This window comes from Anopheles aquasalis, chromosome X (assembly GCF_943734665.1).
Source record: "Anopheles aquasalis chromosome X, idAnoAquaMG_Q_19, whole genome shotgun sequence".
NCBI lineage: Eukaryota > Metazoa > Arthropoda > Insecta > Diptera > Culicidae > Anopheles > Anopheles aquasalis.
The window spans coordinates 734,727-747,794 of record NC_064876.1 but is presented as its reverse complement, the minus strand read 5'-3'; the positions used below and the strand labels follow the sequence as shown (position 1 = coordinate 747,794).

The window sequence follows — 13,068 nt, the reverse complement described above, 5'->3', positions numbered from 1 at the left end:
ACCTTTTCGCCAACCTTCAGCCCATCGCACCGGTTCGTCTGTGTCAGTGTGTTGCCGAGGCACCGGGACCAGTACTTCACGTCGATCACGTTATCCGTCCGATTGTCCTTCAGCTCCACCGACGATGAGATTTTCTGCGAAAAATAAAACATAAAGGAATAAACAAACGATTGAACCGTGTGAGCGGAACCGGATCACGAACCGGACTATACCGATTACGCACCTTATACTGTTCGGCCACCAGCGACACGATATTGGACGAATCTTCGGACAGCATCGCAACGGACGAACCCTCGACCAGCTCGGACAGCTTCTCGTACACAGAAGTCTCGGTGAGGGTGACCGCGAAGATCACGTTGATGGCATTCTCCTTTACCTTCAGATTAATCTGTGAGATGCTCGGGTAATCCTGCCGGTCCCAATGCGTGTACCAGCCATCCTTGTCGAGGTGGCACTCGCCATCGTTGGGCGTAATCACACCGCCCAGCTTGCCGTCGCCGGCGTAATGGAAGCCTGCATCGGTGGAGAAGAGCAGCAGACGGCGGGCCTGCTCACGCCATCCGATTTGTTCGCGGCACACGATTGCCTGCATGATGGCATCGAAGCCACCTTCCGGTGCGTCCAGATTGCCCGACACGTTCGCATTCCGCACCTCTTCCTGCACGCACATGGACCAAAGCAGACGGGTGGTAGAGAACAACAAAAAAAAACAATTAGTCTGCTGACTGCTCGATGCGACCCATTCCTCCTCCTTGTGACATCATAATCATATTCGTCCCGTTTTACTACCACATCGCCCATTCATCGCTGGTATTTAATTCGATTTGATTAATGTGAGCTACAAATTGCGGCAGTGACCAAACAATTGGCAGTAATAGGTAGGTGGTAGTAGAGTACCAACAGAAGCAAACCATCAGTAATCGCTAGTGTGTGATTGCGTGTGTGGTGTTAGCAGTTAGCAAGAGAAGGGATTTTTTTTAATCTTTCATACAGGTGCAAGATAGAACAATTGGAAGAAAAAGGGAGCAGGTGGTGCTACGATTTGTGAGCATTGAGTCATGGTTATTCGAAGATTGCGGCATGCACCAACCAATGTTAAAGTACGACACACCAAGGACCAGTGTTAGTGTACACGCCACATGAGAAGGTTCAGTGCTCACATCCGCCCAATGGACCAGATACCAGCTTGTGTTAGGTTGCAACGCCGAACGGCATCAATAACAACACATCAACAACAACAACAAAAAAAAAGGAGCAACACAAGACATATGCTAGCCAATGCTGGAAAGGAAAGCTCGCCTTTGCGATCTGCAATCATAGGAGAGGGCATAGTGGTGTTACCGATTAAACTCTGTACAAACGAACGAAACTCTGATCCAATGCATCCAATTGAATGCCAATGCAAGCGGACGAAACGTGAAATGATGTGTACAGAATCGGTTTTGAGACAAGCTCAATAGCGCGCCAGTGCATTTGGAAATTTACGTTTTTCCTAACTTACACACTCCACAACCAAGTCACTGAACAACCTTTTGAAAGCTCACGGAGTTCCGACGTGTTGCCAATGTATATCTGCGGCAACTCCACGAACAATGTCCTGTTTTTTAAAGAAGAGAAGGTAGCACAGAAGAGAACACAGGGCAAAGCAGCTGTTCTTCGGAACAAACCAACAACCAACAATGAGGGCCTGCCCCTGTCAAACGAGGGCGGTGACGGTGTAGGTGTTAATATTCCTGGTTAGGCATAGTTTGGTTATGCGACACAGCGCCCAAGTCACGGTTCTCTGCGTGGTCATTGGCACGCCCCGCCAGAGTTGCCGGAGCCCTTAGCAACACAGTCGCGGCGCTCGGTTATTTGGAAGGTTAGCAGAGTAAAAAAAGAGAGAAAGAAGGAAAATGATAGCGAATGGAGAAACAATAGGAACTGTGCGCAACCGTGAAATTTTGGAAGGGGCCAAACCGTGACACTCGACACTCTGCGTTCGTTCGTGTCACGAAGCATGTGTTTGCCGATTTGGTAGTCTGTGATTTGATATCCCTCTTTGTGAATCCCCCTCCCTCCCCCTTTTGAACGCCAGTTTTCACACCATTTTTCTTTTAATGTAATCCCTGTTTATGCATCTGCCGTCTGTGTGGGTTTGGTGTTGGTTCATTTCGGTTTGTTGCTTCAATAAACACGCTGGAAAGGATTGGGACACTTACAGTGAAACGATTGGCATCGCTGCTAAGTTGCATTAGGTTATGGTAGCCATAGGGAGCAACACAACCGGAGCACGGTTCAAGCAAACTGAGAAGAGAAGAGATGGAAGAGGGCACACATTGAGCATTAGGGATTCGCTACTGTTTTGTTGGTCGGGCTTGTGCTGACGGAAAGACGGACGCGTTGCAGTACGTTTGGTATTTTTCCACACGTCCACACGGGAGTGTCCACACCCATTACACGGCAACACGAACGGGACCACCGCGACATTCTGCCGCTTAGTAGTAGTAGAACCCGTTACAGGATCGATAGAACATGGGAGTGTTACACGTACAAGTGCAAGAACACACCAGTTCGAGGACACTTTGAACGAGACGGATTTTGTACGGGATCGCGATCGAGATCGAGGTGAAAGGCCGTCGAGGTGAAATGAAAATCGTGTACCCGACACCCTCCCAGCTGTGGAAACTACGATGTGGCATGAAGGGGGAATGATGGCAGGAATGTGTTGCGTAAAACCATGAACCCGGCTCAAACCAAACCCAAAAGGGACCATCGGCGAATGATTCCAACAAATGCCCTCCAGGGCACGGTAGGTGAGACGCAGCCGCTATAGAACACACAATATGTTACACACGAGATGCTGAACAAATGCTGAACTAGGACAACAGTAAGCACACATAAACACGCCAGGACACAACAACTATAAACAAAAAATGGTTATACACATGCAGCGGAAAACAACGGTACGCGGCTACGCTAGATACTAGATGCTGGCACCGGTTGGTCCAGCACGCGAGAAGGTTCGAAGTTCGGTTCTGTGACCGCAGCTACGTTTGCGCACACGGAAGGCGGGTGCTATCCATCGCTAGCCTTTATCACTAGATTTGGTTGCTTGCTTTCCGGTGCACACAATGAGATATATATATATATAAAAAACAAACAGTAGTTACAAACAGATACATTCAAACGACATTCAACACACATCGGTACGAGAAAGTGTTAGAAATCTGCTAGCCTATTCGCTATTGATTTATGATATCCTAGTCCACGGTCTAGTGTAAGATACGAAGCTCATAGGAAGGCACTCCTCTTATACACGCGCACGCACAGCAACGCGCACAACACGTAAAATATAAAGGCCAGGAAATGAGAAAACATTCTGATACTGAGGGAAGCTAGCTATCTAACATTGAACGATACAAACGAAATGACGCAAAACGGAGCAAAGAAATAGCTGACTCAGCCCGTCCGGAGGGCTACAGTTAAATAAACGGGAAATTGTGGTCACGCTGTTTGTGCGCGCGTGTGTAGGGGCATCGTTGTTTGTGTGCTTTTTTCCAATGATATTCGTACGCTTCGAAGAGGCGCCTAATTGCGTCCTAAAGGTGTCAGGCACACAATTGTAAACGGACACAGGTTACATCGTCAAGGAGAGTAACTTAACTTTAGTATATATGACCAATCAAAAGGTACCGCTGACGCTAAGGATGTGCCACAATATTATGGATTAAGTATTGGATTGAAAGGGAAAACGACACACAAAAAAAAACTAGCCAACGTCAACCGCTGAGGCAAGTAATGGCTAAACAAACTCGACTATCCTATTCTGCTAAGCGGCGGTAAATAGTTCAATGGTAAAGGATACCATGGGCATATTGAAGCTGCTTAACCTGTGTCCGAGAGAATCTAGTGCCGTCCCGTCTACGGTTCGGTCGTCGTGCTTGTAGTGAAGGAAACTATAGGTAAAGCGTTGGCAGGCGAAAGAGTTGACGGGTCATCACTTACGGAAAAGCTGCGGGCGTCCAAATTCAGCCTCATGTGGTTCCGATAGCCGTACGGTGCTACACACTTATCGCACGGGTTCTGCAGCCTAGCCGAGCGCACAAGATTCGCGTAGTTTGAAAGGGCACCACGTTACCAGCGGTCCCACCCCGCAGGTAGAAGAGTGAAGTCACCGCAGTCAGAAACACCCGGGGGGGCAGGAATGGGTGGCAACACGAGAAAGAGAACACAGAACAAACGTCGGGATGGCGGATGCAAATGGAAGACATAAGTGATAAGGGCAGGAATGAGGATAGAGGAGGATAATAGGAGGAGGGAAAATTATTATCGGTAAAGGATTGCGTGTAACGGGAGATGGGTGGTTATCGACAACGGATAGAAGATACAAAAAATACACATCTTTTAGCAATTCGATGAAGGAACAAAACCGTGATGATCAGCCAGGTGAACCGTCTACAAAAAAGGACAGATAGACGAGGGTATGCAAGGGGGCAGGGTGTGTGTTCTCTACCTAAACAGTTACGTGACCGATTAGCGGCGCCGAAAGCGAACTACACAGCACAGCCACAGTGCCCATTACATTATGGCCACATTCGGTACGGTGCCTGTATCTAGCAATCCCGGTTCGGTCTTCCGGATGACCACCGGGTAACCCTCCAACACTCACTCGCCACCAGTATGACCCGCCGGAGTCCCGGCAAGGGAGGCAATACTTACTTCTTCGGTACGGTCGAAACGTATGGCATGAGCACCTTGTCCACGAAGGAACCAAAACCGAGCCGGAAATTGCTGGTGATGCCGCGCATCTCTCTCGCTATCTCGGCACCGAGGGATGACAGCTTTTCCTTATCGTCCTCCATCGATTTGGACAGATCCATCAGATAGTACAGATCGACCGGATAGTCCTCGGCCCGGGCATAGTTCACGTGCAGGTTGTAGACTTCATCTGGAAAAGAAAAAGGCGGGGAGTGTCTCAAGGTGTGAATTACAAAAGCTGCCCTTTCTTGATTGGGCGGTGCAAATATTACTCACTGAGCCGTAGCTGGAGCCCGACACGCTGGGGAGAAATCTGAACGATGCTGCCGGCCGACGACGACGATGACGATGATGACGACTGTTGCGAAAAGCTGGAGGACGAGGAGCTGGACTGTTGGTGGGATTGTGAGTAGAACGAACCTTGCGATTCGCTCGTACCGGCCGCGGCCGCACCACCCGACGCTTTGCTGAGCGCGTGCCCCTGGATCAGCGTGAAGGAGTTGCTCGGATCAACCGTAAACTCCTCGGCGCAGTAGTTTTCGATCTGCCCGTGGCAACGGGGCTGCGTAAAGTTCGGATCCTTGCACCATCGGCAGTTCTTCGTCTGGATGCACTGGCCGCAGGTCGACTTACCGGGGCAGGTCGACACCGGGTACGATTCGCTAGCGGCCTGCTCCAGCAGCACTACCATCTGCACGGCGGCCACTGCGAACACCAACAGCAGCTGTCGCATCGTGACGTGGTGGTTCGTGAATAACAAAATTGTTTTAACTGCTGCTCCTGCTCCTGCTGCTGCTGCTGCTGCTGCTTATCTGCTCTGACTGTCCAAAGGGTTGGTGAAACTCGTTGTAATGCACCGTATCACCGTTCGTGGTCGTACCAATTTGCTGTCAAGCGATAAAAAAAGGAATCATTAATATTACGGAACCCAGGGAACCAAAGGGAACAATTGATGAACAATTGTACGACGTGAAACGATGCGTTTTGCAAAGTAGGCGCCACTGACGCAAGCATGAAAACTTCAATAATTAACCGGCACAGCGCAACTGTTCCTAGCGAACGAAATATGAACGATCTCGCGCTCCCCCCTCTAGTTCCACGGTCCCACAGCGCGCTGTTTAATCACTTTCACTAAGTTCCGCGCCATGCGAACGCACGCCCGACTCTGGTTTCTGGAGGGAAAAGAAATGGCCACGTAGCATGACCTGTTCGCCCCCCTTCCCGGGAGGCACTGCAGATAACGCCGCACCCCTAATTGCTAAATTATAGACCGCCAAATATGCGCATAAATTGGATAATGCTCCCGTTATCGTTGAGGTTCATCTAGGGTTGTCGTTGGTGGTTCGTGCTCTTCGTAAATTAACCCTTTCTGTCCACAGCCCCGGGGGCCAGTGCTGTTAGTGCCCTGAGATAGCTGATGGGAATAGCAGACGACGATCCTAGCTTGGAAGAAATGTGAAGCGTGCCATATTGCTCAAGCATTGAGCATGACGAGTCGGTAAGTAATGTGAAATACAATCCCAACAACCACTGGCCACTTTCTCTTCGGGTCTTTCGCGGCCAACACGCCAGATACGAGGGTTGGAGCACGCGAAGAAGAAGAAAGAATGACAACAAACCAAACAAAAATATAGCTCACTGTTTCTTAACTCAGTAATTGCGCCCGTTGCATTTGCCCGCGCAGATGGAATGCGACGTTGACAAGACAAGTTTACAAGATCACAAATGTCCTCCCCACCCACTGCTTTGTGTAAGAACCGCGTACGGAACCGGCGACAACTTAACCCGTCATCGTATCTCTCTTTCTCTCTTTCTTATCATGTACGTAAGCGCTCGCTAGCTAGCTTGCTGGTGTGCGCACAGTCAGGGCGCCCCGGCTCCAGACTAATGCATCTCGTCTGGCGGATAACCGAACGGTTCGGGCCGTGCCGTGGTTATCAGAGGAGCGAATTCGCGAGAAAAACGATGAGACAACCAGGAGAAGACAGTTGTGGATCGAATGAATCAACATCCGGAACATCTTAAGAAAGAAAAAACCAACCCCCTTCCAAGCTCCGGTTCGTACTTCACGCGGTGACTCATGTTGGTCTGTCACGATGACGTAATGCATCTTGGCCACTGTTGCCCTTCTGAACGCACACGTTTCAAATCGAGTGCTGAGGTCACTGTTGGCCCTAACCACCCCCTTCAGTCCTGCAGCTAATTATCCTGTCCAATTAGGTCAAATTTGTGCATGTGTCTGTGAGGTATCGGTGAATCCAATATGACACCAATCACCAACCATCGCTGACGGTGGCTATGGCTTCGAGGTCAAGTGCACCTTTTACGGCAGCGAAGCGAGCTACCATTCGTTGCCGCGATTTCAAGCGATTTCTGGTAAAGGCAGTAGAGCTGCACATCCGCCGTAAAAGTGGTGCGCACGCATGTCTGTGTTACACACAAAAAAAAAACGAAGAGCCACCACGCAATCTAGGTCAAAACGTATCCAAAGGGAAAAAGAGGAGGAAGTGCTACTAAAAGTACAATTCTGCGTGTGTCTCTCTCTCTCTCTCTCTCTGTCCATGGAAAACAGAAAACAGCGAAACGTTGACTGCAGGCGATTGCCACCGCAGTGCGAAGCCTGTGGTGAGGGGGTTAGGGATGGTTTTCGCGCGACCAAAAAATAAGGGATTATTCAAACCCTTTACACACGCACACAGCGCATTAGTGCGCTAGGCTGCTAGCATGTTGAGCGCACGCGCAATGTGTGGGATGGTGTATCTGTCCCGCCCGGCTCTCTGGCTGTTACCGTGGCGATCGGGATCGAATCCGCGATCGCATGGTCCGGCGGGACTAGGCCAGGGCCTGGGGAAGGAGGTTTCCAGATCGTGCCATAACCCAGGCACACCTTGCCTAGCCGGAAAGCCTTTCCCAGGGGGCCGTAGAAGGTGCCATAAAAAGCCCACCCTTGGTGGCCGGCCAACGCATTCGCCCACGAATCAACCTTCGGTCCGCCCGCTCCGAAGGGAGGTGAGCGGCGGATCCCTTACGCGTTGCACGATTGCGCATCTTGGCCGCCTTGGCGTTCGCGCGCGCACGCATCCGTTGAGACCAAGAGATGTGTTTGTTTCGCCGTCTAGCAGTTATCCGTTCCTTTCTGGTGCTGGTATGTGAACCGCTTGCGTGCGTGCGCTGTGTATCGAGAACAGCTCGGGATTGTGTGCGCCGCGCCGCGCCGTCGCCGCGAAGATCGTCATCTGCTAGAATATCGGTTTTTGGTTTGGTTGGTTAAAAATAAATCCGCATGTGGGCTGTGTGGGCCGGGCAGACGAGTGGTACGGTGATGTAAGGTGTAGCGGGGAGTGTACGGGAGGAGGGGGATCATATCAGCAAGAGGAGGAGGAGGCCGTCCCTTCTCAGCTGACTCACTCAGAGTGCACAGTTCGGTGTGGGGTTTTCTCGTTTTCCTCTGCCGCTGATTGAGGTTGCTGTTGACTGATTGTAGAATGCTGGTACCGATCGACCGACCCGCGGTGGCGTTGGCGGTGGCAGAGGGCGAGGTTGAATGGGTGGTGGCTGATCGATGGAACGGGTGTAACCGCAGCGGAGCAACCGAGCACCGTTGTTTTGCACTACGGAATCCGGCAGGATCAAGTAGTTCCGAAGCGAATGCAATGCACTTGCACCTCTCCTTCTCTCTCGGTTTCCAGTTTTTCAACACACATTTTTCAAGTGTTTTCTTCGCGTCAATCATGAATGCATGCTGCAGTGTCTGTGTGTTGGTAGGAATGTTTGCTCCTATGAGCTACCCCGTGGCATTGAGCAACACCCACGCGATCGCTTTTCCTGCTTCACTCCCAGCCACCACGCAACTCGTCGCTTGTCACATACAACTGTACATGTATGTGCGCGGCCCGTGACTGTGTGCAGCGGCAGCAGCATCCACACCATCTGGCGGTACGTTGATCGATCTAGCTGGCACAGATGGTGGAACGAGTACCATTTTGGGCGATTGTTCGTCCACCGGGCCACAAGATTGGACCCGCTAGTGGACCGTGGCCATCGAAAGATTATTCTGCGACGCCGAATTGTTACCCAACAACCCCCTTTACGGCTTATTTTTCCCTTTCTCTTCTCGTGGTACCTTTTTTCTTCCTAGTGGTTATTGAGTGGTCTCCTCGGCAAGGCCTTTCAATATGCATGCATCATTGGGCGTGTATGGTGTCCACACAAGGGAGGGAGGAGACGTACCACGAACCCCACGCTACACCTGCTGACTGGTGGTGGTGGTGCTCAGCGATAAGGTGCTGCTGATGCTACTAAGTATCAATAAGGAATGGCGCATTCGCGCGATAAAACTGCAACTTAGCACTCCCTCCCTTCCTCCCCAACACCGCAACCCCCTGCCCCGCAGCACATCCGATGTGGAATCGCAGCTTTGCTTACCGCTAGTCTTTGGCTTCCGAGCGATTTTCGGCAAGCGGACCAGGGCCCCGGTCCTCGACGGTTTTCCGACGGTTTTCCGACGGTTTTCCTGCTCCTGCTGCAGCTGTGTGCGTGCACACGATCGGATAGAACGGCGTCAGATGGGGTAATACACACAGGACACAAACAACGCAGCACTACACCAGCGAGAGATCGCTCGATCGACGAGCCGCCTCCGTCTGAGGCGGAGGGACCAGGTTTCTTCGCTATCTTAAACGGGCACACATACACACACACACACACAACAGTGCCGAAAACGGCCACCGCTACTCACTTTCCCGAGTCGCTTTTCGAGATAACTCTTTCCGCGACACACCTAATTCCGCGGACGAAGAAGCAACTGCCAACAGCAAGAAGCAAACGAATACGCACACATGTAGAGATGCGGGCGCGGCCGCGCGCGTGCGCAAGTAGTACGGGGGAAGGAAGGCGCACAGTTATGTTGGCCGAAGCAGGCGACGGTGGCAACCCCTTACCGCTGCGCTCGGGTGGTGTTCGCGGAATGAGCCGACCAAGAACCGGTGATGCGGTGATGACATATGACATCGCAAAGCAGGGTCCACATCATCCGCGACAGCATCCGCGAGAGTAAAGTAAAGGGTTAACCGTCAGATCCTCCGTCGGACGATTTGTTGCGTTTCGCTTTTCCACAGGACGACAGCATAAATGAGCATAAGCATAAATTATGCTGTTTATGAAGGGGTGGGGGGTGAATGTCTACATTAAAAATTTGTTTATAATTTTAAAAGTGTTTCCCACCCGATTTCCCCTTTCTTAATACCTTAATTTGGTTTTTTATATGATGATCCTGTGGAAAAGAGTAACAAAAAAATCGTCCTGGACCAGATCCTGGGAGTTGACCACAGCATAAATGAGCATAAGCATAAATTATGCTGTTTATGAAGGGGTGGGGGGTGAATGTCTACATTAAAAATTTGTTTATAATTTTAAAAGTGTTTCCCACCCGATTTCCCCTTTCTTAATACCTTAATTTGGGTTTTTATATCATGATCCTGTGGAAAAGAGTAACAAAAAAATCGTCCTGGACCAGATCCTGGGAGTTTTACCAGATAATGACAGCCGTCACTGGCCAGCCACACACACAGCACTGTGATCGTTCGGGCTCTAATGTTGGGGTTGGTGAAACAGTTTTGTACATCTTATCCTGCCAGCACATCCTTTAAGCTACGGCTGGTTTTGGGCGTAACAATATCACGGCGCGACGGTTCCAACTTTCATCCGACGCACCGGTACAGGATGCACACAGCGTACTTCAAGCACCTGCCGGGCGAGAGCCATTGCCAGATCCGGTTTCACCTGGTGGCTGCGCAACATCGGATCGACAAGGTGTTCAACTTGAACCGCAGCACAGACGAGCCGCTGGAGGTCTGCCTCGAGCGGATGCGGTGTAACATCGACAAGGAGCTCTCCAAAAAGAGTAAACGGAAAGGGTCGAAAAAGGAGCCAGCTGCGGTGGCACCGGCGCCAGCGGAGGAAAATGTACGGACACAGCCACCGTCAGTCGCATCGTCACCTATCACGGTGTCCATCGGTACGAGGAAGGAGCAATTCAGCGGCATCACGATAGCGGAACTGCTGGTTCGCATCGACCACGAGCAGGACGTGTTTCTCACCGTGCTGGACGATGAGTTCCGGATTGTCTGTAACAGTCCGGAGGTGCATGCGGTGGCGCTACCCTCCTCCATGCTGGCCGATTTCTACGTTTACCCGGCGAAGCTAGAGTTGCACTTTGCGACGGTGGCCCAGAGCGAATACCGCTGGTACCGCGGTCTGATGCCCGCCAGCAACAACGCCACGCAGATCCAGTGGGAAGAGGTATGCCGGGAGTTGACGTATTTGGTGCGGACGAGCGATATCGGCTACCATTTAAAGTTCTGCTGTACGCCGATGGGAGAGGAACGACGAGTCGGTCCGACTACCGAAATCGTGGCGACGCGGCCGGTCCAAGCCGGCCCCGGCCAGTGCCCGTTTGAGGTGCGACATTTGTTCACGCCCAGCAAGCTGCCACCGGATCAGTTTCGTGTGGTTTCCTACAATCTGCTCGCGGACTACTACACCGATTCCGAGTACAGTCGAACGGTGCTGTTCGGCTACTGTCTGCCTTACGCGCTCGAGATGGACTACCGGAAGCAGCTGCTCATCAAGGAGCTGCTGGGCTACCGAGGCGATATCCTATGCTTGCAGGAGGTTGATACCAAGATCTTCGATTGCGATCTGCTGCCTATACTTGGGCAGAAACAGTTTGCCGGCTGCCATCTACCGAAGCGCAACACTGCGGAAGGCCTGGCCACGTTTTACGACACCGGAAAGTTTGAGTAAGTAAACAGCAATCCGTTCGCCTTGCTGACCGTTACCGTGATGCCCACTGTAATTTCCATCATCCATCTCTTTCTCTTCTCTTTCACCCGCAATCAGCTTTATCGAGAAGAATAACGTGATCGTCAGCGAGATCATGGATCAGTTTCCCGAGCTATGGGATAAAGTATGCGGCAACGGGCCATTGGTGGAGCGAATTGTGAAACGCTCAACGGCCTTGCAACTGACGTTGCTTCGCTCGCGTGCGGCTAATAAGTACTTGCTGGTCGCCAACATCCATCTCTACTTTCATCCAGATGCCGACCACATACGTTTGTTGCAGTTTGGTTTCGCGATGTTGCACATACGGCGCGTGTACGAACGGATTCGCAGGGAGCACAATCTGGGCGAGCAAGCACTGGCACTGTTGTTCTGTGGCGATTTCAATTCCGTACCAGAGTGTGGCATCTACCGGCTAATGACGGAAGGGTACGTTGGCCCGGAAATGGCAGACTGGCAGAGCAACGAGCTGGAGGCAGTTCGCAATGTTTCTTTGGCACAATCGTTTCCGATGGCATCGGCCTGTGGTTGTCCACCGTTTACCAACTATACTGTCGGGTTTGCTGCGTGCATCGATTACATCTTCTATCAGACCGATCTGCTGCAGGTGACGGATGTGATTCCCATGCCTAGCGAAGAAGAGCTCAATATGTATGAAGCGATACCGTCGCCTGTGTTTCCCTCCGATCATATTGCCTTGGTAGCAAACTTGAAATGGAATGTGCAGCTAGGCGAGTGAGCTAAGGGCCCGGTGTCCCTCAGCGGTGTTAAGTTTGAAACATTTCGGATCGGGCGAACAAACGAAACAACAATAAAATTAGTTCAATGTTTTATTAATATTCCAATTCAATTCAGTTGAGTATAAAAATAACATAGTTCATTCTGATCGTTCCGCTATCGATAATCCTTTGGTACTATCCAGCCAAGCTCTTCAATAAGTAAATATTAGTTTAATCACATAGTTCATTCTGATCGTTCCGTTACCGATAATCCTTTTGGTACTATCCAGCCAAGCTCTTCTGAGATCACAACAATAAGAATAGTTAATAGATTAAGATAAGAGATTTGATGGCTTTCCAAATCGTCCCTTAACAGATCACGGTGTCGGTAACTTGTGGGTCATCGATCGCGACCATTTGGTTCATCTAGCTATCTACTTAGAGCATGTTAGGTCCTTTTGGTGTCATAGATAAGCTGTGACTTCATTTAGTTGTTTCGTGCAATGGTAAATACATTAAATTATTAAATTAAACGATTGTCGAGGTAATTGATCGCGATTGAATCGCAATAATTATGTTCCTTTGCTGGATAAGCTGGATAAGCTGTGACTTCAATTGAATAAGTAAATATTGAATAATTGATTGTAATGATAAATACATAAAGTTAAATTAATTTTTAGGTAATTTATCGCGATTGCAGCGCAATAATGATATTTGTTTAACCACCGGCTTAGCGACAGCCGCGCGAATGGAAGACCCGGAAGGAGCT

General features: G+C 50.5%; 2 protein-coding genes across 4 annotated transcripts in view; one reads left to right on the top strand and one right to left on the bottom strand.

Annotated features, from left to right (window-relative positions):
* LOC126569973 (integrin beta-PS) overlaps positions 1 to 9,707 on the bottom strand; it is a 12,822-nt gene extending 3,115 nt beyond the window's left edge. The window contains exons 1-6 of one of the 3 annotated variants that reach the window (XM_050227416.1): positions 9,166 to 9,707; positions 5,017 to 5,627; positions 4,702 to 4,930; positions 3,988 to 4,072; positions 224 to 658; positions 1 to 134 (exon numbers count right to left, since the gene is read on the bottom strand). The exon at positions 1 to 134 is cut by the window's left edge and continues 1,102 nt beyond it. In XM_050227416.1, coding sequence (XP_050083373.1) covers positions 1 to 134; positions 224 to 658; positions 3,988 to 4,072; positions 4,702 to 4,930; positions 5,017 to 5,473 — 1,340 coding nt within the window. In that variant the 5' untranslated portion in view covers positions 5,474 to 5,627; positions 9,166 to 9,707. Of the gene's footprint in view, positions 135 to 223; positions 659 to 2,201; positions 2,287 to 3,987; positions 4,073 to 4,701; positions 4,931 to 5,016; positions 5,628 to 9,165 lie in introns of all 3 variants that reach the window. The other 2 variants (XM_050227409.1, XM_050227425.1) reach the window with 2 other exon arrangements.
* A 585-nt stretch (positions 9,708 to 10,292) lies between these two features.
* LOC126569553 (2',5'-phosphodiesterase 12) lies at positions 10,293 to 12,419 on the top strand. The gene is made up of 2 exons (XM_050226770.1): positions 10,293 to 11,540; positions 11,641 to 12,419. Exons 1-2 carry the CDS (start codon positions 10,333 to 10,335, stop codon positions 12,317 to 12,319), a joined length of 1,887 nt encoding a protein of 628 aa, XP_050082727.1. The 5' UTR covers positions 10,293 to 10,332; the 3' UTR covers positions 12,320 to 12,419.
* Positions 12,420 to 13,068: the final 649 nt, after the last annotated feature.

Bases quoted from the DNA above. Each gene is read 5' to 3' on its own strand.
- LOC126569553 (XM_050226770.1), top strand. From the start codon at position 10,333: ATGTTGGGGTTGGTGAAACAGTTTTGTACATCTTATCCTGCCAGCACA. The intron at 11,541-11,640 runs GTAAGTAAACAG...ACCCGCAATCAG, and splicing joins TACGACACCGGAAAGTTTGA to CTTTATCGAGAAGAATAACG.